The sequence below is a fragment of the Chaetodon auriga genome, chromosome 20 (genome assembly GCF_051107435.1).
Source record: "Chaetodon auriga isolate fChaAug3 chromosome 20, fChaAug3.hap1, whole genome shotgun sequence".
Taxonomy (NCBI): domain Eukaryota; kingdom Metazoa; phylum Chordata; class Actinopteri; order Chaetodontiformes; family Chaetodontidae; genus Chaetodon; species Chaetodon auriga.
This window is the reverse complement of record NC_135093.1, coordinates 3,800,723-3,827,408: the sequence shown is the minus strand read 5'-3', so window position 1 is coordinate 3,827,408 and position 26,686 is coordinate 3,800,723. Positions and strand designations below refer to the sequence as shown.

Genomic DNA, 26,686 nt, shown 5'->3' with positions numbered 1-26,686 from the left:
TTTAAAAGGAAGATTCACACATCATTAAATTACTACAGGTTGCACCACACAAACTGATTCTTACACAAAGATTTGTTTTCTGCCAGATGTAACTGCTGTGTAGCTAACTAAACTAGCTAAGTGAAAAAAAAGTGATCCAAACAAAGCAGGTAATATGAAATATGGTCAAAATATTTTATACGATACTTGATCAAAATGCTGTTTGCTGACAAATTCACCATATCAACTTGATAAGGTTAATCAGTCAGTAGACCAAAGGATTAACTGAACTAGCTAACTGACATAGCTAATGTTAGCTAATATATGACTGCTGGTAATATGGTTGAAATATTGATCTGATCTTTGATCAAAATGCTGTTTAATAGTGCAAAATTAACTTACAATCTTACAAAATTAACACAGTGTCTACTAGGGACGAGCGAGTACACCACTAGCTGTACCTGTTCAACCATCTAAATTATCTGTATCCGTATCTGTACTCGGAGTGGGCGGGGTCTAACGGAAATGGGTGGGGCGACAGTGACCGACGTGACACGAGCCGTTTTCAGATCTGTCTTGTCAAATGCACCGCGTATCTTACGAAACAAGTTCACTGAGTAACTTAAAATATCATACAAACCGAAATAGAGGCGAGCTGAAGAAAGCCTAAGGAGTACTAAAGAGAGCAACGTGAGCTCGAGACGTGTCTGTGTAGGGAAGGGCGGGCGCTGTGTGTGACTGGCCAATCACAGAGCGTGAAGAAGTCAGTTACCCGATGAGGATTTTCCTTCAGCACGAGCACGGATAGTGACGAGTTTTAGTCGTATCATGCTCGTACTCGTCAAAATTGCTTTTTCCGTAACGGATACTCTTCTGAAACGAGTATCCAGCTCAACCCTAGTGTCTACAAATGTTATAAAATGTTAAGCTAAAAGTATCAGGCTAAATGACTGTCAGTGAACATAGCGTTTAGCATTTAGCGTCTAAGTATTTTTCACAGCAGTGGAGTCAGAGAGACCACAAACGGCTGAAAGGAGAGTGAATATAGGATGTACACCAGATAGCCAGAAACATAACTCCAAATGAATGCAAATGCTGGATGTGTAAACAGGTTAATGTTTGCCAAGGTGATAATGTGCCAGTGTTGTGTTCACAGCTTGTTTCCGCAGCCAAAAATCAGCCATATAGGATTAGCTAACTGAGCTAGCTAACTGACAGAGCTATTATTAGCTAACACCTAAAAGCAGGTGATATGAAATATGGTTGATTTGAGGTGACATTTGATCAAAGTGCTGTTTAATAGTAAAGTGGAAGTATTTAAAATTACATGTTACATTTTATGACCACAATGTTATGCTAACAATAGTAGGCTAGTGAATATAGCATTTAGCTTTAGCAGCTAAAGAGCCAGATGACGCTAACGCTATTGTTTCCTGATGGTGTTAGCTGCTTAATAATAATTTAAGTTACACTGGAAGATTTTTAAGTATGTCTTTCAAAATTTACAACTTGTTTCTGCCGCCAGAAATTCAGTGAATTCAGGTTTGAGTACAGGTGAACACAGTGACCGTTAGGGAAGCAGAGTTTGAGGGCCAGTTTATGAGGGGAGGTGTATATGTGGAGTTTCCAGTGGCAGCAGGAATGACAACATGGCTGCTGTAGCTGACACGCATGCAACAGCTGCATCCATGAGTTCAGTATACGCAACTCACTCTCAGATTAGTCTTTCAGAGCATCAGCATGCACCTGTCTCTTTCGTCTCACGCAGTATCTTTGCCTCACGTCTCGCCTGATGCACACACACTGAAAATACTTTCAAATGTCTAAAATGTTTTCCCTTTTCCTCAAAACAGAAAGGAAACACAGCCCTCCACATAGCTTCACTCGCTGGCCAGGCAGAAGTGGTGAAGGAGCTCGTCACCCACAATGCCAACGTCAATGCACAGTCTCAGGTAAAACACAGACGCACGCACGCACACACATAAAGCTCTACAATTGTGAAATCACCTTTGTTGGAAATCCATGTTTGAGTGTGTGCCTTCATGCAGATGAATGCATATACAACTATTCTACACACGCTGTCCGTCTGTGTGTGTCTGCGTGTGTGTGTGTGTGCCCTGACGATTGATTGTGGGCCAGGAAGCACTGCAGAGCTGCTGACACAGCACACACACACACACACACACGCACACACACACTGCTGCTCTGGTCACCATAATAATATCAATGTCAAATCATTGGTTGGAGCTGCAGAGAGGAAGAAAATTAAGTTTCTGTTGATGAGCTATAACTTTTGGTGCTGCGCTGAATCTTTGGTTGATTTTATGTTATTTTCAGGAAAAGCAGATTGCGGGAACGGCTGATGTAAAGTTATTGAACAATACAATTCAATGGATATTTTAGCCTTCTAACATAGCCTTGCTAGCCGTCTTCCCTTTCCTCCATTCTTAACGCTAAGCTAAGTTAACCACCATCTGGCTGGTGGTTTCGATCTTCTCATCTAACTTTCAACCAGAAAGAGAAGAACTTTATTTCCCAACGTGTGAAACTGTTCTTTTAATATTACAACCAGCTGCCTTATTAAATTCTGCAATGCAGTTTCAGATTGTGTTTAGTTATGTAAAAGCTCAGAGGTTTTTTTTTTTTTCTGCTGTGTCCTTGGTCATAGCTGCATTTTCTCTGTGAAGTTTAAATGTTACATGAGAGAGTGAAGCTTTTGGTGCATTGACACCAGAATAAATACAAAGCAGAGAGGAGGAGGAGGAGGAGGAGGAGGAGGAGCTTTTTTGCATGCTGAAGAGATTTTTGGATCCTTGTGTTGCTATGGAGATGTGTTTTTTTGGCCTTGTTCTAGTGTCGCACCGCTCACACACACACACACACACACACACACACACACACACACACACACACACACACACACACACGGTCCTCTTCAGCTCGAGCTCCAGATCAGCTTTTATCTTGCTGTTATCAGGTGTGTGCTATGTGCTGAGGTGACAGTATGCACTCCATGATATGTCTGCTGCAGCGGTGCGTTCATGTGCAGGTGTAAAGGTCAGAAAACACTTGCTGTGACGTAGGAGGAGGTGATACAGTATATCATGATAAGGCAAATATTCTTTAAATTCAGCTAAGAAACAAGTAAATTAAATATCTGTCAACTCGAGGTACTTTATCACATTAATGCAAAAATTCCCACTAATTCCCACTAAGCCTTCTTATTGATTTTCCACGGTGCTTTCAATGACCTAAAGCAAGCAGGGAAATCAACGGGACTGATCATCATAACCCTTAATTTAGTGTTTACATACATTTCTATTTCATCTTTCACTTTTTTCTTTCTCTTTTTGACGTTTCAATGTCTTCATTTTTTATTTTCTTGTATTTTTCTTTTAAAATGTGAATATAAATGCATTTTAAGTACAAACATTCAGCATGCAAAGGCAGAAAAAAAATGTTTTTTTAAGGAACCACAAACTGTTTAAAGACCTTAGCTTGTAATTAGAACTTACGATTTAATTATGATGTATCTCAAAATTTAGAAAAAATGTCTCAGTATGTAAGTAAGTATGACAAAACTATATTATAACTATGAAATTGTTTCCTTGTAATCATGTCTTTTTAAGATGAATGCAATGCACTGCAGATGTGTTGGTTCCATCTAATGTTAAAGTGCAGCACAGAGGAGTGTTTTAATGGTCCGTTAACGACGGACGACAGCTCAGGTCTGATTCTGTGTTTTCTTTTCCAGAATGGCTTCACTCCGCTCTACATGGCGGCGCAGGAGAACCACATGGACGTCGTGCAGTTCTTGTTGGACAACGGCTCCAGTCAGAGCATCGCCACTGAGGTAGGTAAACAAGCGCAAACACACAATGTACAGGCCACGTGCACCGTCCACAGGCCTGCTTGCACACACACACTCATGAGCCCATAATGGTTAGTGGTAGCGACCCTTCATCCCAGCCCTCATTTGTAATCACACTGCAGCATCACCACCGACAGACTCTGGGCTGCAAACGCTTCACAGGTGCCTGCTACCATTAAGGAGACAAAGGCTGCATATAAAGTCATTGTTTGTTATGATGTAAGAGGTAAAAAATCATCACATTTTCATAGATGAATCTGTGGATTAAATGTGAAAGAAAGTGAAGCAGGTAGAGAGTTAGCAGGAGAGCAGGCGACAGCAGCACGGCAGCGTTCAGAGTGACCTTGACTGCGTTCAGCTGCCCTCAGAGGGAGGAACGAGTGATGTGGCTGAAGTCTGAGGCGTGAGCGAGTGTGACTGTGCTGTGAGTGTGTCAGGACGATCCATCATCTGCCGTAGTACCGGCACACGGCCAGCTGCCACTGAAGTGTGACAACGCACCCTCATTTTGGCCAAACCTCTTGTCTGAAGCACATTCACGAGACCTCGGCTCGCTCTGTCGAAACAGTTGTAAACATGTACTTTTACACCGCCGCGGCTACAAAGAACAGTTTCTCTTCCATTCAGGTCGATTTTCACGTTGTTCCGGGCTCTCCAGTGTGATGATAAGTAAGAGTTCATCAAGCAAGAAGTCACAGGGTTGATCGTTTTTGTTGTATGATCCTTATCCTTTAAGGTATTTAGCTGTAGTTTGGTTGTACTCTGGGGCGTGTTTTTCATTGTTTTCATGTGGCTGCGAGAACGTGGAAGCAGTGACGACGTGTGTGTTTTCTGAACGTCAGTGTGCGTACTTGTTTACAGAGCTTCTTCCTCCTCCTCCTCTTTCCTTCTCTTCTTCGTTCCTCCTTTTGTCTGCCGCCTCCTCCCCGTTTTCCCACCACATCTCGCCGTTCTCCTTCTTTTCCTCCTCCAGTTGGAGACAGGGTGAATTATTCATGCAGGGAAATATATATCCATGTTTGAAGCAGCTCCGCCTGTTTAATAATTCATGTTTAACCATTTCAGCATAGCATGAGGCGGAAGGGATCAGGTCATCCTTTGTTTTTTTAATCTTTTGTCTGCATTTGATCTTTTTTATTGCATGTATTTTAGAGTATTAGCTTGCGTGTATGTTGACATTCAGTGTGTGTAGAAATGTTCTGCGGTCATATCCATCTCAGTGTTTTCTTTATGATTTGAAGCTAGTATGCAGCTGGACTGCAGCCCTGTCTGTCAGATTTATTTGTGATGGATTTGCAGTTTTTAATTCCAGAAGTTAAATGAAAATAAGCTGTCATGTAATTGGCACGCAGCACCACTTTCCACAGTTTGGATTTGTGTGATTTAATTTAACATTTTTAAGTTTTTATCTTGTGTTGTTTCAGTGAGACAAAATTATGCTGTGTCATTGCAAGTAAATCTTGAAGATAGAGATCAAAAACCCTCCTTTAATCCCTCCTTGTTTGCTGTTGTCTCTTGAAGTATTTTTAGGACATTAAAGTGACTTTGTGTCTTTTCCCGAATCCATAATGGAGCAGATCAAACAGGAGGGTAGCGCTCAGGGATGGCTTATGACTTTTGAAATTCTTAAAAAGGCCATATTTATGCATGGCTGTGTGGCTGTGGGTGTGTGCATGCATGTGTGTCTTGTAGAGATGCTTGTGGATCTGATTATGAATGTGTGTTAGCATGTGTGTGTGTGTGTTTGCTTGTTTGTTTCTCGCCTGTGCAGTTTTGTGTGTGTGTGAGCTCTGCAGGGTCTCTGAGGGGAGGCTCTGCTTTGATGTGTGGGTGTAGTGATGCTGAGTCGGTTTTATCCAGACAGTCGGCGTCCTGTGTAAACACACGCCTGCGCACACACACACACACACACACACACACACACACACACACACACACACACACACAAACACACACAAACATTGTCTCTGTGTTGTTTTACTTGGGAGAAATCTTTGCTTTTCTTAGGCGACTCATGGGTACTGCTTATCGTAGCCTCTGCTGCCCTCATTTATTTTAGTGCTTGTGTGAATGCGTATGGATGGATGTGTGCGTCTCAGCTTCTCGGTTTGTGTCCATTAGCAGCTAAATTTATTTTCGATTTGTCCTTGAGAGCCACTGAACCTCTGCTCAAGCACTTAAAACATCTTTAGAGCATCAGCTAAAATGCCTAAATTAGCAAATGGCTATCAGATTGTCCCGTGTTTGTTAAGCCCCTTTCAGACATTCATCCCTTTACATTCATCTGAAGGCCTGTGAGGATTTCTATTTTACTGTGTTGGATCTAATAACATTTCTGGAAAAAGTCTGAACTGGATACTCTCAGATTAAGACGGCATGTAAATGTCTGACCATCAGATCACTGTAATAAATTCATTATTTCAGTCTTTGTCTCTAATTAGCAAAGAAAATAAAAGCAGTAATAAACTGGGAAACAATAACTTGACCAACACTCAGTATCTCCTCTCTTCGTTCATTCAGTCATGCCAACTGAATGAGCGTTTTGCTGATGCTGTTGTGCTGTCACTGTTTTATACAATCACATTTTATTGGACCTATAAGAAAGAAAAACCTTAATTTAGGAAATAGTCACTCAAAATGTTTGTCTCTGCAGAACTTAAGGTTTGCTATGAATGCAGGGGAAGTTTATTTGTTCAGCTGTTGTTGAGTTTAAGCTAGCAGCTAGCATTCGTCGGACACATGATCATTTTGTATTTGAACCATCTCGCTGCCACCTCCTGGTCTTAACTGTTTCCGCTTGTCCACAGGACGGTTTTACTCCTCTGGCGGTGGCGTTGCAGCAGGGCCACGACCAGGTGGTTTCCCTCCTACTGGAAAACGACACCAAGGGGAAAGTTCGCCTGCCTGCGCTGCACATCGCCGCACGGAAAGACGACACCAAGGCCGCCGCGCTCCTCCTACAGAATGACCACAACGCTGACGTGGAGTCCAAGGTACGCTCTCTGTATGATAGGCAGGACTACAACGTGACCTACTGACAGAGAGGAAGTGATTTTCTTTATTTTAAGATGCTATCCAGCTTATTCCGAGCCTCATGATACCCTGCATGAGTTACGGGCACGACTTCTAGTTGTTTCTCTCATTTCTGAACCGGCATCTGCGAGTTAGAGGTGTGCTACAGGTGGAGGAAAGGAAATACACCTGTAGCTTGTGTCACGGGTGTCACGATTTCTCCAATTTAGAAGCAAAATTGTGATACCTCAAGCTACAGGTATATTTCCTTTCCTTAGGGGTTTGAGAAGGATAGCAATAAGTTAGCTTAACTTAGCATCTGTAGGAATCCAGACGAGGGGAAAGAGGACCTGATAAAATTATTAATACACTTGTCTGAGTTGGCTTCAGTTAACACTTTACAGCAATAATCAGCTGTGAGTAAATTAAAGCTGATTTTGTCCTGAGTTTTGTCTTTCAGGCTACATTCAGTTTACCTCCTGAATAAAAAACTGCTAACACGGCTGCTTTTTCTGTTATGAAAAATGTAATATATATTCAGTATTCTTCTAAAATATGGTAGAATTGGACATGATTTAAATATTAAGTATTAGATATGGCAATAAAGGACACACACACCTCAGACACCCTCAATGGTTTGCCCATAAACCTCTAAGAAAAAGGAAATGCACATGTAGCATAGCGCTAACTCCTGCACACTCTGTTGCAGACACCGGTTCGGTGAATAAGGTGGGTACTCGTTTTTTATGGTGAACTTGATGGCGCTCTTTCTTGGTCCCTTTTAAGTAATCATTTAAGTTCTGGACTTGTTTTTGTGGCACAAAAATGCAACAAGCATTTATATTTTGGTCAAAGTCTTTACGAGTGTCACTCAGGGCAAGATGGGTCGAGTCTTTGCTATTTGAAACAATAGTGCAGATACAGTATATTCAGCACACAGTCTCTCTCAGCGCAGAGCTAACAGACTGTGAGGACAGCGTCAGTCCATCGTCCAGTTCTCTGTCCCTCTGTGTTTTAGTTCTTTTCATGATTTCTGGCCACATTCTCATATACCCATCCTACAGCTTCGTGCAACCATGGTGTTGGTGTTGCTCTTGTAGTTGTTGTGGTGCACTAACCACCCCATTCTCTCCTCCTCCTCCTCCTCCTCCTCCTCCTCCTGCTCCTCCTCCTCCCCCCTCTGTTTGTTCCTTTTTCTGACCCTACCGCTTCCCCGTTTTCCCTTCTCCCTTCTAGATGATGGTGAATAGAACAACAGAGGTACATCTTCTTCTTCTTCTTCTTCTTCTTCTTCTTCTTCTTCTTCTTCTTCTTCTTCTGTTCTCTTCTCTCCTGTCATTGTTCACTCATGGTCACCATTGCAAAGCCAAAGCCTTCTGTCTGCTAGCATGAGCGCTAATGCTGGCATGAATGCTTTTGCTGCTGACAGCGCCTCACCTGTGTGCCTGTTTTTAAACCTGCATTGCGTTTCGACTTTTTCTTTGTGTGCATCCAGTGGCTCCCTGCTTTTGGGCAGAGATTAAATACATTTCAGTAGATTTCAGTTACCTTAAGCTTTTGAAACCATTTTTCTTTCGTTATAGGCTGACTTAGGTCTTTTTTGGTAGATATATGCTAGTAATGTAGAAGAAATGTACTGTAAATTCTCATGTAATAGTCAAACACCGTCTCTAGCAGGAACAAGTTAACACCAAAAACGGGAAAGGTGCAATACTTCAGCTGTGAAAAATCTGTCAGTGTTGAGTTGCGTTCAAGGCAGCTTGACATCGATTGAGAAAATATAAAAGTGAAAAATTGGAATTAATTGGTGAATGAAAACAGAAAGAGAAAGCGGCGCAGATATGAGGAAATATACATGTGCCTAATACAAAAGCCTGTTCCAAAATAAAGGCCAGGTTCTCTCTGCCGTTGAGGTGCATAAAGGCGTATCTGAGAGTTTACGGTATGAACATCATACTTAAACTTATCCATGCTTTGACTCAGAAAACCTTTTTTTTTTTTTATGCGATTTTCTAGTGAAAAAGGCAGCAGAGACCACAGACATGCTGAGGGTTTAACACATAGCGCGCACAGTTGTCATTTTTAATGCTTTAGTGTAAAAATACTCTGTTTGATCTATGAAAAGTCTCCAAAAGTTTTTTTGTCTTCATTTACTGTAAATGGTTCGGTGCATATCTACATTTTTCTCATGTGTTGGTGTTATCAAGGAACATCAAATTTGCTGTTACTGTTTATCCAGCCAACATGAAGAACAGCCAAAATGATGCGAGCTGTATCACATTGCAGAGCAAAAACTCACTGCAGAACATCAAAGTTTGCATCCGCATTTGTTGTCTTTGGCTGCTACAGAATGTACAAGTGCCGGTTTTTACCCTTTTCCCCGTCACTTCCCCTTTTCCATCCACAGGAGCACCTTTCTATTTTGTGATCCTACTTGAGTTCCAATAATATTTGTGATGTCGACTAACAAACGGTGCTTTTGTTCCTTGCACTGCTTGAGTGATTGCTTGTAATGTGCGTTGTCTTGAATATTTGCATTCATTGTATGCTGTTAACTGCTGATGTCTAAACACCTTGAATTCGGTTGTGCATGTGACCATCTGTCTCTCATCCAGCTGTCAATGAGAGGAAAGACTTGAGGGCTGAAGTGATAGTAGTGGCTTTACTTGACCTTTAGCATGCCAATAGATTTTATTTTTGACATTGTGCTGACCGTCCTTTGAGATAATGCTAATTACCGCTGCTGTGCCCAGAAAGCAGTTTCATCAGCGTTCATTAGGACAGCTTTTTGATTTTGCTCTTGATTACACGATCAGTAGCAGGTTGGCCTTTCCTGTTTGTGGAGGGGGTGGCTGTGGGTAGTTGTTGACAGGTCATATCTGTCATGCGTGATTTTAACTGCAGTGTGAGTCACTAAAGCAGCAGACGTGCAGCAAGAGGCAGAAAGAAAGGTGGCTGTACGTCCCAGCGCTGGACTACAGTCACAGCGTGGAAATACTTTACCCCGAGCCGACATAGATTTGTTTGAACCATCATTCTGTACATTATGCCCTGTTAAACAAGCAGAATTTCAGGTATTTAGAGAAGGATTAATGGAGTCGTTGAGGACTAAAATGCAGCAGTAGTGAGTGCCCTGATGCATGCACACCTGCATGTCTGGATTTTTGCATTTCCTGTCAGATGGAAGCAGAGCAGCGCAGAAACTTCAGTGGACACTCAGGATTTAAGTTCCCCAGATTTGAGACCTTTGCATGGTTTTCATTTGACAGGACCTTAATGTGCTTATGTTTGCTTATATTGCAATTGCTTCCACTCGGGGCATGAAGACTGTCAGGTTGCACTCCCCCAAACTGTTAGAAGAAAGAAAAGTAGAAGGCAAATCTTTTTATTTTGACAGACTTTCAAAGCACGTCTGGCTTCTGCTCAGCCCTGGTCTGCTGCGCGCTGTTAGCCTGCTTTTGGCCAACTGCTATGTAATGTCCCATCATGCTTTGCCCATGGCTCATTATGAGAGATGCAGGACTTCTTTTCCTCTCTTTGATTGATTCTCTCGTTTGTCTCTCCATCTCTTTCTCCCTCTCAGAGCGGTTTCACTCCTCTGCATATTGCGGCTCACTACGGCAATATCAACGTAGCAACACTCCTGCTTAACAGAGGGGCGGCTGTGGACTTCAAGGCGAGGGTAAGTACTTTTGCTTCAAAGATAGCAAACACGCACGCAGACCCTTTGAAGTGAGCGCTGCTGCAGGCACACACTCCGAGACCCTCATACGAGAAGGTGGGACGATGTGTATGCGCTCGTGTCAGTGCAGAAATCTAACACTGACGGCTGTAATCTTACAGCTGTGCTCGTCACTCTGCTGGAGGAAACATGCACATGTTGTCTGTGCTCTTTATGGCCATGTAGACTTTTGGGAATGAGAAGAAGGAACATATTAAGAGACGCAACAATGTGTTGGTTTTGTCTTTTCGTGAGATTTGTTGATTACGATGCAGCAATATCCTTTAACATTTACTCTACAACACTGCACAGGGTGTTTTGGGTCTTCAGTGGTCTGTAGTCAAACAGATGATATAAAGATGAAATCACTAGTAGACACTCTGTCAGTATGAGATACTGATGGCTCCTGGCAGTTTCTCAGGAAGGATCAAGGGAAAACCAAAACAGCTAAGTCAGAACACTGTGCAGCTCAGGTTGCTGGAATGTTTCTGTTCCTCTAGAGGGAGATATTTATCACTTTTCCTCCTGCGCTGTCAAATATAGCCCTTTTTCTCTGAGTTGTGTTCTGCAGCTTCATTTCTATTTCAAATGCATTTGTTGATGGTGTAATTGTAGCCAGCTGTGTGCACGATGTCTTCAGTCTTCATTGTGACCAACAGACAGAGTTAGGATGGTCTGTGTTGGGTCCCTGTCGTGTTGTTGACGAAATGATGCTTCTCTCTCCCCCCAGAACGACATCACGCCGCTGCACGTAGCATCCAAACGTGGGAACAGCAACATGGTGCGACTGCTGCTGGAGAGAGGGGCCAAGATAGATGCACGGACCAAGGTAACGCACACACACACACACACACACACACACACACACACACACGTTATTTTGACCAAAAAAATCAATGTTTTTTTAGCTGATGTTAATATTTAAAGGGGTACTCCTGCTAAAACCCGAATAACATCCGCATGTCCCACATGTCTGAACTGTAAAATGCTTCATTTGAAATAAGGCCTAATTCTGAAAATCCAGTCACAACATGCTGTTTACATGACTCATAAACTCAGCCTGGAGACACTCAGCCACTGTACCTGTGCTGTGCTGTCTGTCTTCACAGGACGGTCTGACTCCTCTCCACTGTGGAGCGAGGAGCGGCCATGAGCAGGTGGTGGAGATGCTGCTGGACAGAGGAGCTCCGATACTGTCAAAGACCAAGGTTCACCTCCGACCTTTGTTTTTTTTTCTTCTCGTTTCTCTTCTGTCGTGCTCTCTTTCTGTTTGATCTTTTTAATTACTTGTTAAGTTGTCTGTGCTTATTTCTGCCTCGTCTTACAAACCCGTCTTCGTCCCGTCTTGGCTCCAGAACGGCTTGTCTCCCCTCCACATGGCGACGCAGGGCGACCACCTCAACTGCGTCCAGCTGCTGCTGCACCACGAGGTGCCCGTGGACGACGTGACCAACGACTACCTGACGGCGCTGCACGTGGCCGCCCACTGCGGCCACTACAAGGTGGCAAAGGTCATCGTGGACAAGAAGGCCAACCCCAACGCCAAGGCACTGGTGAGTGAGGAGGACGACGAGGGGGGGGCGCTGCAGCTGTAGTCGCACCGATCGTTTGTAATGATGCAATAAAAGCGTGAAGGAAAGCACTGTAAAAAATGAGGTTGTGGCTTTTCTATGGCTTTCAAGTTTTATTTCTTATTTTGTCCCACAAAAATCAATTAAATCCCATTTTTACACAGCAGTCTGACCTGAGACTGGTTCACAGTATATTATTTCTTTCTGATTCATAATGATAAGTAAATGACAGACTTGTGTCAAGCTGTGCCTTGTGTCTGTGTGTTTACTGTGTGCTGCTGCAGGGTTTAAAATATGCATGTGTGCATGTTGTGAAAGTGCTTTGAAGAGGAACATGCTTTCAAGTATGAAATAGATGGATCGAGGTTGTGGCAGTGGAACGTTTCTGTGTTGCAATCAGGTCTTGATGATTTCATCTCCCAACCAACCAAAAATGTCTTCCTTCCTTTCAAGTCCTTTAGTCCCTCTCCTCCTCCTTTCTTCCCTTTCTTCCTTATCTTCCTCGTTATCCCCACTTTTTCTTTATTTACAGCAAAGAGGACTTTTCTCTTAAGAGAGAGCGTGGAGGAAATTAATAAAGCAAACAAGACAAGGAGAAGGAAAAGGACTTTTTATCCCTGGCCGGTGTCTTGGTGTAAGACAACCATCTCCGTTCTGTAATGGGAGAAGTCTGGGTGTGGTTAGAGCACTGGGACTTTATAGCCAGAGAGAATGAGAAGGAAAAAAAGCACACAGAGAGGAAAATGAAGTCATAGGATTGAGCCAGAAACCTCAAAGTAAAGCAAGAGCGAGGGGGAGGGAGGGGGCCGAGCGTACGTGTTGGTGAGAGAAGAGTGAGTTGTAAAGAAAGGTATCTATTTCAGTGCAGCCTACTTTTTATTTATTTATTTTTTTACAGCGCAGAGTCGAGTCAATTATTTCCACACATGCTTGTCTGGTTTGAGGGGTTGAGAGAAAAAGTGAAAGAAAGAAGGGGGAAAAGGGAAGAAGGTGCCGTCTTTGTACTGTATTTTCCATTCGGCGTTCCAGATTTGTATTCCGCCACCTCCGCAGACCTGCAGAGCGACACACAAAGAGCTTTTTGGACTATTTTTACGCTTTAAAATGTTTATGTTTTTGTGTTTTTGTGTCTTAGAATGGTTTCACTCCGCTGCACATTGCCTGTAAGAAAAACAGAGTCAAGGTGATGGAGCTACTTCTGAAGCATGGAGCGTCTATACAGGCAGTCACTGAGGTAGGTGTGTGCGTGTGCGTGCGTGTCTTTTTGTGTAATCAGCAAAGAAAGCTGGAGCTGAGCTGCGAGCATCACTGGAGAGCGTGGGCAGGTTTTCACAGAGGTTACATTTGTTGTCATTGCAGAGGAAAGTAACTTCCTGCATTTACATACTTCGTTTTATTCATCTTCTAGTTTATACTTCAGCTCCACCACAAATACTGCAATTTTACAGGTATCTGACACCTGCAGTAACATCTCAAATACTGCGCACACTGCAAAAAGTAATTTTTATCTATTATTGATTTGACCCTGAGTCCCAGTGGAATGCTGGCCTCCTGCTCGCTGTTTAATTCACGCTTGTACACAAACTGATCGGTCTATTTCCCTGTCAATCAACATATTAGTAGTTCTGGTTCTTATGAACAAAATAAGGTATCACACAGTATTTTGAAACATGACAAGTGTCTCAGCAGTCATCGCTTTGTTTATTCGTTGCTTTCATTCATTTCTCTCCTCCTCTGTGTGTGTTCACTGTCCAGTCCGGTCTGACGCCGATCCACGTCGCAGCATTTATGGGACATGACAACATCGTCCACCAGCTGATCAACCACGGGGCTTCACCAAACACAAGCAATGTGGTGAGTTCAGGAAGTCCTGTTTCTTCTTTCTTTCTGGCATCCCTGTTTTATGGAGGAAAACCTTTTGGTTCATAGCGTCAAAAAGCTCCAAAAAGCCACCGTACACTACCTACTCAGGACCACGGTGTGAACACAGTGGAGCGTGTAGCAGCTAATAGCAGCTAGCTAGCCAATCATTAGCATAACTGATCTCATGTTAGCTGTAATCATTTTACTGTATCTCACCAGTTCTTGTTGACTCTTCTCAGTGTTTGTCTCCTTTCTCTGTTGCTTCGTCTGCGGTTCATTTCACAGCAAGATCTGTCACATTGATTTTATCAGTATTCATTACTTCATGCTACATTTTCTCCTTGGGCGTATTGATGTCTGGATTAAATTTGGGTTTTGTGCTCGCGCTTTTCTTCGAGGAGAGCAGTGTTCTCAACTTCTGTCCAGTTTTCTTTTTGTATTTTGACCATTTTGGAGGAGCTAGCTAACAATGACAGTAACAAAAACATTCAGGCACAGAGACAAGCTAAGGCGCTGTGTGCATTGCTCCTAAATAAACTCCTTAGCTTTGGAAAATATATTAAACGTTTGCCCACAAGTTCGTTCGTTCCATATCTACTTATATGCTGTGCTCACAGCTTGTTTACACTGCCCCCTAGTGGCCAAAAACAAGCTGTGTTTGAACATAGAAAGTGACGTCATGCCGCCCTGAATCACCTCGAAGAACAGTGAGCAAAACCTCCAAAATCTGCTGTCGTTAAGGAAGGAGCAGAGGAAGTCTATTAATGCCATGTGTGCGTAAGGAAAGGGCGTCTCACTCTCACCGTGTCCATCTAAACTCCTCTGTCGGAAAAAGAGGAGCGAGGAGAAAGAGAGAGATCGATGGGAGAAGGAGGAGAAAGAGGAGAAAGGAGCAATGAGCGAACAGACAGGGAAGAAAGAGGGGAAAGAGTGCTGCACAGTCAACTCCTCAACCCCAAGTATTTGGTCGCCCACGCCGTGTCTGTGGCCAGGTTACCGTAGAAACGGAACATTATGGGACGTCATTATGGTGAGTTGGGTGTGGAGAGCGAGGGGGTCTCTCTTTCTGCCTCCCTCTCTCCCTGCATCTCAACAGAGAGGGAGCTTCTACCAGATTCTGTGTGAGTGTGTTTTCATGAGGAAGGAAGAAGAAGCAAAACTTTGGATTAAACATCAGTCCCTCTTTCCTGTGTGTGTGTGTGTGTGTGTGTGTGTGTGTGTGTGTTCCAGAGGGGGGAGACAGCTCTCCACATGGCAGCGAGGGCAGGACAGTCGAACGTGGTCCGATATCTGATCCAGAACGGAGCACGAGTCGATGCCAAGGCCAAGGTAGACCACGTGTGACACTCAGAAAACACGTCGAACCCATTCAGCCACAACGCTTTTGTGTGTGTGTAGTGTGTCTGAGACGCAGTAACGAGTGTGTGTTTGCATGTGAGCGTGCGGTTGTGTCTGCACGTTTCTAATTACTGAGTGACTGCAGTACAGAAGCAGCTGCCTCGTCTCCAGTTTATCCTTTTATTCTCACTGTGATAGAAAAACCTTTTGCAGGCAAACTGTCACGACGTAATTACAGAAATTAATTGCTTTGTTACGTAGACATGCTAATATTTGTGTTGAATTTACTTTAACGAGCACCTCCATTTAGAATAATAGCAAAGCCACTGCTTATTTACTTTTCATCCCAACTTGTGTGAATATTATAAATCGATGGCTTCTGGGGTGTAAATCATTGGTTCAGTTCAGTTTCTCTCTTAGCCGCTGTGCTTTGGTATCAGCTAAAAATGCTTGTTCGGTTGTTGTCACCAGGATGACCAGACCCCGCTGCACATCTCAAGCCGTCTCGGTAAGCAAGACATTGTCCACCAGCTGCTGGGAAACGGAGCGTGCCCAGATGCCACCACCAGCTCCGGATACACACCTTTACACCTGGCTGCCAGGGAGGGACACAGAGATGTGGCTGCAGCGCTGCTGGACCAAGGAGCGAGTTTGGGCATTATTACCAAGGTAAATATCACACACATGAGGAAATGTGACGTGTGGAGACGGATGGGGCATCGGGCAGCAGAGTCCAGATAGCATCAGGATGGCACTGAGTCCTGTATCAGCAGTGAGAGCTGAGTGGTCTGCCGGGTAGTCCAATGATAACAGTTAACAGTTGTAGATCTGCCACATGAGGCTGCATACTCGATGTGTTACTGCTAAACTGTTGGCAAACCTTCAGGGACTTTGGGACTGAGGAACATGAGTTACAGTTGACTGTCTGCCAGCGGGAGAGCTGGGTCAGAAAAACTTCTCCGGAGTCTGAAGACTCTGTTCCTGGACAGGCTTTCTTTGTGCATTGCTCATTTCATAACATCCATTCAGGCTGTAGCAGAGCGTTTGATGGCCACAGTTTCAACACGAAGGAAAGTCCCTAAACTCTAAATACAGTCGAACAGACGAGATGTTTCCAGGTGACTTTCAGCCGTGACACAGACTCTGTGTTTTGCTTCCATATTAAATCTCTTGAGGTCCTTTTGAAGGTCCGACCAGCCAGTGTATTCATACCATATCCACCACCTTAGTTTAGCATGTTTGCATGCTAACATTTGCTAATTAACAATAAATATAAGGTGACTGACTGAATAATGCCCGACCTGCCTGTAATGACTGAAAAACATTTTTAAAATGTCAGTGAAGCATCTTCACAGATTGTGTTGTGATTAAATCTTCAGCGCAGGTCAGTGAAGGTCGTAGATTATTTACTTTGACATTAAAGGATGGATGGAGCTACAGTCCTAATGTTTCAGTAAAGTCACATATGATTAACTTGCAGTAATCTGATCTAGTGTTCAGGTAGCTGCATGATTTTAGATCATTATCATTCATCCGTCCACCGCCTCCATTCATTCATATACGAAATTCAGGCCTTCTGTCAAGCCCTGTAACTGTTAGTCACCCCTCAGTTTGCACACACAGTATACACATGCAAACACGCACACACGGCTGGGTCTGTCCGGCCAGTTCACAGATCTGTGTCGCCTCACAGATGAAGAATCTGATGTAACACACACAACACACATCTTACTTCCACACCCTGAACCCTGTTTCATCAGTTTTAAGCACCAGATAATCAGTCTCTCATGTTGTCAGGACACTATCCCGTAAATGGCTCAATTATAAGGGATTAAACACATACGGTGTTGTGTAGAGAGTCATGAGAGAAGTGTTTTTAACAGCCACAGGACGTCAGTAGATTAGATTTTTGCCATAAATTTATCTTAATATTCTCTTCCGTTGTCGTGCGTCTCCACAGAAGGGCTTCACTCCTTTGCACGTGGCTGCAAAGTACGGCAAGATCGAGGTCGCCAACCTGCTGCTGCAGAAAAGCGCTCCGCCTGATGCTGCCGGGAAGGTAACGCGTGTTTGAGCACTGGAGTGTGAAGGAACAATGACAAAAACAGAGTGTGTGTGTGTGTGAGCTCCACCATGAAGAACAGGGCACGGTGAACGTGTCCTCGTTCTTGTATGCAGCTCACACGCGTGTCACACACCACCGTTAGCTGTGTACATGTTTGTTTTGTAGCTGCACTTTCACGTTACTCTCTTGATCACCTCTGCTCACTGCGCTGTGCTATACGTGAGTCACCGTCTAACACTGGTTGTGTGTGTGTTCAGAGCGGACTAACTCCACTGCATGTGGCAGCACACTATGATAACCAGAAGGTGGCGCTGCTCCTGCTGAACCAGGGAGCCTCCCCGCACGCTGCTGCAAAGGTAGGAGTCAGTCACAGTGGTTATGTCGAACGGTCCTTGATGCGTTAATGCACCGAAACCTCTCGCTCTCTCTCTGGCTCTGGGTGAAAGCAGGCTGACCTAGTTTCAGTCACCCACAAACAGGCTGAGCGAAGCATTGTGATTGGCTGGTTGGGCACCCGTTCCACTCTAACAGCATCTATCCAGAAAGGGCTGCCACTGAAATTAGCTAGGCCCCAATAACTCTTATTCCCTGAATAAGCCAGTTTTCGGGCCACGACCCCAGACGACACAAGAATTTTTGCAAATGTTTTTAAAGTGTAAATATGAATCGTACATACAGCGAAATGTCAAAATTAAGACAACTGGTCTAGATGATATTCCTAAATGTAATATTATGATATTAATACAAATATTTTCTTATGATTATATATACTGCAATATTGTAGCTATGCAAGATGTCATGAAGATTCACGTGTAAAATGAATTATTCGACCACTTGTTAGTTTTTAATTACACTTTTCTTTAAATAACTAATTTAAAGGAATGGTTTCACATTTTGGGGAATGCACAGTACTTAGATGAGAAGATTGACCGCACCCTCATGTCTGTGTGCTAAATATGGAGCTGCATCCTGTTAGCAGCTTGTTAGCTTAGCTTAGCATAAAACAGGAAATCGAAAGTTTGCTTTCATACAGTGACTGTTTCTGTGTACTTCAGATTATTCTGTAAGTTGACCTAACTGGATAATGGAGGTGAAGGAATAAAAGAAAGCAACATGTGGACAAAGAAATAACCCTCCCTGTTTGTCTGAACCCAGAACGGTTACACGCCGCTCCACATCGCAGCGAAGAAGAATCAGATGGAGATAACCACCACCTTACTGGAGTACGGTGCCTCCACCAGCACGGTGACACGCCAGGGAATCACGCCTCTGCACCTCGCAGCACAGGAAGGCAACGTGGACATAGTGACACTGCTGCTGGCTCGAGACGCTCCCATAAACACGGGCAATAAGGTACGAGATGTGTGCGCGAACGCTACCGTTGCTGCAGATGTTTGTGTCTGTATACGTGTCTCACAGGCAGACACAAGGGGACATGGGAGTAATATTTATGGTGTACTTATGTGTACTATAAACTTGTGTTTGATGGCCAGAGCCTTACTTCAAAAATGAGAGTGTCTTTATCCAAGACTCTGTTATTTAGGTTTTAGTATGATGCATCTGCAGTGAGTGTTAAGTTTCTTCTTTTGCGGATTTTCTGGAAATTTAGTTAAAATTTCCTGTGTATTTGGATGGAAACCCAGCTTATGTCTTGTTTCTGTTTCTCTCTATGCATGTATTAAATTCTGTCTGTGTGTCTGTATATTTAACCGTCTCTCTGTCTGTCCTCAGTCTGGTCTGACTCCGCTCCACCTGGCTGCCCAGGAGGATAAAGTCAACGTTGCTGAGGTCTTAGTCAACCATGGAGCTACTATAGACCCTGAGACCAAGGTGATACAACGAGCCTCTTGTTGTCTCAGGACTCACATGATTATTGTTGCAAAATAAGCAAATATTCACGGGTTGCAGCCGATTCCTACTTGTCTTTGTTTTATTCCATTGTAAACTGAAGATCTTCTTCTGAAAAGACCGTCCTTGCAGCAGTGAAATACATCTTTAAGTGCACTGTGTCTTCGTATTTTTACAACATAGGATGCACGAGCGCTATCTGCTGTTTTTAAGACTGCGAGTGTGGCTATTTGGACTAACCCTTGGTCACTGAGGCAGACAAAGAGTAGGCAGCGCTGTCGCCAATGACCGGATCTCTTTGCTAATCACAGTTTGCAAATGATTTTCTCCATCATCAGCTGGGATACACTCCTCTCCATGTGGCCTGTCACTATGGCAATGTGAAGATGGTCAATTTCCTGCTGAAAAATCAGGCGAAAGTCAACGCTAAGACCAAGGTAACCTGTCATTGTGCATGTGTTTTCTTTTATATCCTGGTGCAGGAGATATTTGAGCCGTTGCAGTGTATTCTAATGGCTGTGTGTCAGTGGGTGTACAATAAATGGAACTGGATTGCTGTGTAAGTGTTTTCTAACTCTTCAGCTTTCTCTCTTTTTCCCTCCTCTGCAGAACGGTTACACACCTCTGCACCAGGCTGCACAGCAGGGACACACACACATCATCAACTTGCTGCTACATCATGGAGCATCGCCCAACGAACTCACCGCTGTTAGTACACACACACTCCAGATGTTTTAAGTCTGGCTCATGACCTTTGCAGCTTGTGGTCTGTTCTCTCTCTCAGTCTGAGATAGCACTGATGGTTAAGGTTTAGATCGAGATGCTCTTGTTAGGGTGATCCTACGATGATTGGATTTCCTGATACTCACCTCTTGTTATTTTTTGTTTTTCTGTCCAGAATGGGAACAGTGCTCTTTCCATTGCCAGGAGGCTCGGCTACATCTCTGTGGTCGACACACTCAAAGTGGTCACAGAGGAAACTCTGACCACCCAGGTGAGTGTGTGTGTCTGTGTGTGTGTTGACTGAAATGTATAGTTTAACAAATCCTTCTCTTTTATGCTGATAAGACACTCCTGACTGAAATGTGTCCTCATGCTCTACTCTTTGTTAATCTGCTCTCTGTTAAATTCAAATGCGACACTTCCTCCATGCCGAACTCATATCTTGATAAATTCCGCCTCATGTTTATGCTCTCCGCTCCGCTGCTGATTTTCTCTTCTTAGTAGAAACACTGTTCTCACTTACTAATTGATTGCGGTTGGGTTCTTAGTTAAGTTACTGTCATTGACACTCAAGACTTCCTGCAATAAAGCTTTACATTAAAAGCCTCCCAGTGGCTCCGAGGGCACAATCCTTCCCTTTCCTGATGGGCTTTTAATGTGAAACATCTGCAGGAAGTCGAAGTCGAAGCAACTGAAAGTATTGAACGAAAGCAGCGTTAAAAAGAGAAACCTGTGAAGCTGAAAGTTGTCTGAGTTTGTGTTGTGGAAATGCACCATGTTTGCCATTAAAACTAATAAGTTGAACTGTATTTTTCATTCATGTCTCTGTTTGACAGACTGTGATAGAGAAGCACAAGATGAACGTTCCAGAGACCATGAATGAGGTGTTGGACATGTCCGATGACGAAGGTGAGGAATCACTTTACTTACTGATGTGTAAATCCGTTTATTACTTCAGATCCGTCAGAACAGTTCTCCCCATACGACCTGGCACCAGTCAAATCCTGTACAGGCAGCCAGTGTTTAAAGACTCAGTCATATTTGGCTTTTGGGCTGGACCAGGATGAGATCCCAGCGTCGCTCCCTTGGTTGCTAAATTTCCTCGTTATTGTCAAGGAAACGGTTATTTTGTTGTTGCTGAGTAATTCAGGTGAAAAAAGCCAACAGTATTTTTTTCATCATGAGCTTATTTTATTTCATCATTTGACATTTTACTCACAGTCACGATGATTTAAGGACTTTATTTCCAGATGTACAGCACTCACTTCATTGTTAATTCTTTCTTTGCCTTTAGTTTTATTACAGACATGATTTTTCCATATTTTTGGTTCCCTTTTTTCTCTAACCCTCTCCTCCATCCCAATCACACAGTCTGTAAAGCCAATGTCCCCGAAATGATCACAGAGGACTATATATCTGATGTGGAAGAAGGTATTTTTCATCTTTCTTCACTTTTTTTGTTCTTTAAATCCTCATTTCTTTGTTTCACTTCTTTCTGTTCTGTCCTCTGTTCTTAACATTTCCAATCTCTGCCTGTCTTTTATGTTTAACTGAACCCTTTTCTACCCTGATTTATATGTACTTTATTTAATTGAATGTAGTCAGATAGGATGCACAAACCCTCGTACTGTACACGACGGATGCACCATACTGCACTTGAGTCCTTTCAGCTGCTGCGTCCCCCTTCGGCTCTCTCATGCTGCGTTGTTGTAAAACCTTCAGTATTTTCATGCATCAAAATGCAGGAAATATGTCTCTCTCCTGGTTGCCATGCCAACTGTCTGCATATGGCGTTGTGGAGTGTGTAACAGATTTCTTTTCATGGCGTGAAGTAGACGCACACACACTCGATCCTTTGTCTCCGGAGGCTTGTCGGTGACGCTTCCATTGTAGTTTCACGCATTTGAGCCAAAGCAAACATGGTGTCAGCTGCTGGAGTGCGTGCGTGCGTGCGTGCGTGTGTTGTCTCTTTTCTCATGGCTCATAAAAGGCTGAACTTGAGCTCTACACTGACTGTCGCAGACTCGGAGGGAGTGATTGATATATTGAGATTTTTCCATCAGTAGTTTGTTTCATTTTCGTTCGCTCTCTGGTGTTTTTAGGCTTTCATTTTCAGTTAGTCCCATATTTCTACCCTTATTTCCCATTTTTTATAGCTGCTAAGTGTCAGCAGAAAGAGTCCACTTTCCCACAGTGGTGCAGTGTGTGTATGCGCTGATATGAGATTACCAGCTGTGCCATTGTTTCTACCGCTCAGAGATGACTTCTGCTGCTGTCGTTATATTTATATTATATAACCCTGATTCCAAAAACAGCACAGAGACAATATATTTAAAGTTTGGCCTCATCAGCTTCATTGATTTTTGTAAATATCTGCTATTCTGAATCTGATGCAGCAACATGTTTCAAACCAGTTGGAACAGGAGCAGCTAAAGACTGGGAAAGATGTGGAACGCTCCAAAAACACCTGTTTGGATCATTCCACAGGTAAACAGGTTGATTGGTAACAGGTGATAGTGTCATGTTGGGTGTGAAAGGGGCGTCCTGGAAAGGCTCAGTCGTTTACAAGCGACAAGACTGCACGTCTTTTTTGGAATCAGGCTTGTATCTGCATTATAATGTACCATAGATCTCTGTATAGAGCGGCGTGTGCAGCTCTGTGCTGTGAGTCACGTCTGTTGGCCTGCATGTTTAGGTGACCGCATAGTGAGTCTATAGATGGGCAGAAAACAGACGACAGAATGGGAAAAAAAGAGAAGGTGGAACTGGATGAGTTACAAAATGAAGTGGAACATGTACACAGGCTATATAACATAATGAGATTATGCAGCCTTATGTCCCAGCTACCAATAATCCTGTGAGGTGATTTTCCCACCAGTTAATAAACTCATGACAACTCCGGACAGTTTACAAGATATTTGTCGACGATGCTCCGTATCTGTGGGGCTTTCGCTTTGATCTCCTGTTGCTGCAGGGCCTCATTCTCGTGGCGCTCTTGAAGGTCTATGTGTAGATTACATGTGGTGTGTGCAGATGCCGCCACCTCCATCAGGCAGAGTTTACAACTTACCGAGCTGACGTTATCAGGTCCCCTGTGAGCGCTGAGTTTAAGTCTGAAATATTGCCAAATAGGTGCGTTTGGTAATCGGTGTGTGTCCGATCACCATGTAACACCGTGTACCTCCGACTACCGCGGCTAGCCTGCTGCATGCATGAGCGCAAAGATGTTCCAAAAAATGAATGGTTGAAGGTGTTTTTCTGCTTTATTTGAACAGAGATGGATGTTGGAAATATCTGCATCAGCTATTCCTGTAAGTCCAACAAACAGTGACCTCACTGTAACTAACTCCAATAACCAGTCTGAAGTGCTGCAGCTGAACTGATGCAACTAAACGCTGTGTGTTGCCAACTCTTGCAGTGTCTGTGTGCTAATGTGCACATATCTGCCCTCACACTTTGTTGTTGTTTTCGTTGTAGAGCTTTAGTAGAGTGTCCATCTTTCAATCCCGATCTAAAAATACATGAAGTGTAACTCTAGGCACACAAATACACACACACACACATTCTCTCATGAGCCCACATACCAGCTGAGTAACAGCAATGATTAACATCTCCAGTAACACACACAGTCCGTGATCTAAATCAGGACAGCCCACAAACCCGCTGCAGGCTTTTGTAAACTGTTGGGCTTTCCAAAGAGTTCCGATGTTGTGAGGAGAATGAATATTTAATCAGCATGGATATAAAATCTGATTCATGAGATAATTGAACTATTCATAACATATTCACAATATGCTGGCCTATTATTATCCAGTTATGTATGCAGTTAATAATCTGTTTCCAATGTTGTTTTTAGGTGAATATCCAAAACCCGTCGTATGTTTTCATCCTTGGCCTTTCATGCCATCTTTGGCTTTTCATATTGTAAATATAACACATTATTTAAAAAAATAAGATACATATACTTGAAATCGAATAAGACATCAATAAATAGGCCTTGTTTTGCTCTAACTTGAATATTTAATTCTCTAATAAAGGTCTCTGCTTGAAGCTAACAGCTAGAAGCTATATTAGCCGCCAGTAGCATAACACACCCGAACTGTTGGTGCTCAAGTTGCTTTTTAAGTAATAGAGGCACCACTTTGAGCTGCATGAAAGGTGCTGCACAAATAAAGTGCTATTATTATGACCAGGTTTTAGCAAAGAAGAAGAATATGAGGGTTAAAACAGATGATATCTCTGATTCTGCTCATCGACAGTTTTATGGGAGTGCAGAGCTAAATCGGTGGGCTGTTCCTTTAAAAGTTCCCTGTGCGAGATGGATCTGATGAAATGTGGTTGCAGCCTGTTTCAGTGGATTTGAGGGTTTATTTGTCACATATACGAGAATTAAATTTCACTACTAGACCAGTGTGAAAAATAAGAACTAGAAAAAAGGAAATATGAGGGAGCAAAATAACTTCCACTCGTCCATCTTGGTTCAAAAATGCATAGATTTCTACATGTCGGTGTGACATGGGGTGTAACAGCAGCTGCACTTAAATTTCTGACGCTGTCAGAACTTTGAAGCTCGACAGTGCACCTCAGGATCATTTTGGACTGATGCACCTAATTTCTCTCAGTTATTTGTGCATAGTGTTTAATTGTCTTTTGTCTGCAAAATTCTGCAAACTGTCTTATTTGTCTCAGCGAGAATAGTCACAACCGTAAAGACAGACTGAGCACATCAGGGTCTTTCAGCTGCAGTCACACGGATACTGTTTCTGCAATCACTGCCCCCTCTGGAGGTGATAAAAACACACTGTTAGACACACAGAAGGCAGATGAAAGAAACGAACCAGTGTACAAAATACAAAGATCAACAGAGTTAAGGAGAGCTGTGAGGATATGCTGTCCTGTACGGACTCCTATAGACGCTGCATAGGTAGTTTAGATGTTAGACAACTTAGTCTGAGTCACCCACTTACTATTTCTGTCCTGCACTGAGCTCTAGGTGTCTGTTCTGAAACTCTCTCTCTCACACACACACACACACACACACACACACATACTCACACACTCACACACACACACTCTGGATAATCCTGGAGCAGGGTGGGTAGGCGGGAGAAAGCCGATCTGTTTGTGTGAGCGTCGGGCGGTGAAAGAGAGACAGATGCAGGAGAGAGCGACAGAGAGTTGAAGGAGTCAGAGAAAGTTAGCTCAGGGCGAAATCCTGCAAACTGGCCTGAATGAAGTGCTTCAAAGCAGGAGGTGAGTTTCTGCTCGGCTCGAGGGGCGGGGGTTTGCTGTCGCTGGGGCTGAAATGAGTAGGGGGTCCCGGAGAACGAGCTGGAATGTCGCCACATCGCGTCTGTAACGTGTGTGAGGGAGAAGTTTAGGGGGAGGGGTGCCGTAGCAGCAGGGGATGAGGGGACAGGAGGGTGGGGCGGGGGTCTCCGGTGCTTTGTGGTTGCTGGAATGCCTTCCTTTTCTTTCTTTTCTCCGCCTGCATGCACTTGCTCCCCTCTCCCTTTTTAACTCCTCCTCTCCTCCCTTCTCCCTTTCAACTCTGTGGTCACCGGTTCATCAGTAGGCTAACATCTACAGTACCTCTGAGGGGAGTGACATGCTGCTAACTGTAGGTTTCAGCTCTGTAACCAAGTTTTCTGTAGCTTGAGTGACTGTTTGCTGTGCTGACACGGACTTCTGCTGAGCCGAAAGTGTTTTCATTCGCCCTAACTGGAAAAATTGTGCTGTACATGAATCTGCGGTCAGTGAAAACTTCCTGTAAAACTACATGATCCAACCTTTAATTAGATTTAAAGCTGTTCAACTGATGTTTTTTGCTCTTACTCTATTACTCACTGAACTAACCTGACGTGAAAAGTTACTGACAGCAGCGCTTTGTTGTTCGCGAGCTTTGCTGTTAACATTGTTTGTCGTCGGGGGACTGGAGACAAAAACCTTTCAGTGACAGCAAGACTTTTGTTTGTGTGTGTTTGCTGGACCAAGGCTGAACTGGAAACAGCCTCAGGGTAGAGGCTGCATTGATCTGTCTGTCTAAAAGAGCCACTCTGTTGTGGTCTGCACGGACGACAAAACAGGGAGCGCAGAGAGAAGACAAACATTTTGAATGTGCTTGCATAGGATGTCCCACCTAGTAACAGCTAGTCTGGTGCAGCTAAGTGTTAAGCATCTCAGCTGATGAAGCAGGATATGTGCCCGGCCTGTAGTTAGCTTTACTCATTCATTCTCTCTGATGAAAAGATGCTTTCTTTCTGTAACCTCTCTCCTGCCCTATGTGTTGTCAACCCGCAGGTGATGATGCAATGACGGGGGACACAGACAAATACCTGGCCCCCCAGGACCTGCGGGAGCTGGGGGACGACTCGCTCCCTCAGGAGGGCTACATGGGCTTTAGCGTTGGTGCACGGTCACAGAGGTAAGACACACCCCAGATTATAATCTATATTAAGAGTTTTTCTAAATTTGATAAGGTAAATGTAGTATTTTAATATCAATTGTTATCACTTACATTACAGCTATATACAGTACTATAAGCGAGATGTCCAAAGGCCCAGTCACACCAGCATTTGAAAGAGCAATAATTAGCAACAAGGGTTCAACGCAAACTGTCGACCAATAACAAACCATCTTGACATTTCTGACAGTTGAGCAAACAGAGAGCCAAAGAGTCCAAAATTAGTAGATTA

At 43.6% G+C, this 26,686-nt stretch overlaps 1 protein-coding gene across 47 annotated transcripts in view; it reads left to right on the top strand.

The window, feature by feature from the left end:
- LOC143339237 (ankyrin-3-like) overlaps nucleotides 1-26,686 on the top strand; it is a 130,182-nt gene that overhangs the window by 61,325 nt on the left and 42,171 nt on the right. For 30 of the 47 annotated variants that reach the window (XM_076760363.1, XM_076760359.1, XM_076760393.1 and 27 more), the window contains exons 4-26: nucleotides 1,833-1,931; nucleotides 3,734-3,832; nucleotides 6,658-6,843; nucleotides 8,099-8,122; nucleotides 10,446-10,544; nucleotides 11,314-11,412; nucleotides 11,693-11,791; nucleotides 11,939-12,136; nucleotides 13,290-13,388; nucleotides 13,910-14,008; nucleotides 15,248-15,346; nucleotides 15,827-16,024; nucleotides 17,316-17,414; nucleotides 17,678-17,776; nucleotides 18,576-18,773; nucleotides 19,152-19,250; nucleotides 19,607-19,705; nucleotides 19,878-19,976; nucleotides 20,167-20,262; nucleotides 20,828-20,900; nucleotides 21,363-21,422; nucleotides 23,267-23,302; nucleotides 26,292-26,415. In XM_076760363.1, coding sequence (XP_076616478.1) covers nucleotides 1,833-1,931; nucleotides 3,734-3,832; nucleotides 6,658-6,843; nucleotides 8,099-8,122; nucleotides 10,446-10,544; nucleotides 11,314-11,412; nucleotides 11,693-11,791; nucleotides 11,939-12,136; nucleotides 13,290-13,388; nucleotides 13,910-14,008; nucleotides 15,248-15,346; nucleotides 15,827-16,024; nucleotides 17,316-17,414; nucleotides 17,678-17,776; nucleotides 18,576-18,773; nucleotides 19,152-19,250; nucleotides 19,607-19,705; nucleotides 19,878-19,976; nucleotides 20,167-20,262; nucleotides 20,828-20,900; nucleotides 21,363-21,422; nucleotides 23,267-23,302; nucleotides 26,292-26,415 — 2,480 coding nt within the window. Of the gene's footprint in view, nucleotides 1-1,832; nucleotides 1,932-3,733; nucleotides 3,833-6,657; nucleotides 6,844-8,098; nucleotides 8,123-10,445; nucleotides 10,545-11,313; nucleotides 11,413-11,692; nucleotides 11,792-11,938; nucleotides 12,137-13,289; nucleotides 13,389-13,909; nucleotides 14,009-15,247; nucleotides 15,347-15,826; nucleotides 16,025-17,315; nucleotides 17,415-17,677; nucleotides 17,777-18,575; nucleotides 18,774-19,151; nucleotides 19,251-19,606; nucleotides 19,706-19,877; nucleotides 19,977-20,166; nucleotides 20,263-20,827; nucleotides 20,901-21,362; nucleotides 21,423-23,266; nucleotides 23,303-24,996; nucleotides 25,245-26,291; nucleotides 26,416-26,686 lie in introns of those variants that run through there. The other 17 variants (XM_076760373.1, XM_076760370.1, XM_076760366.1 and 14 more) reach the window with 4 other exon arrangements.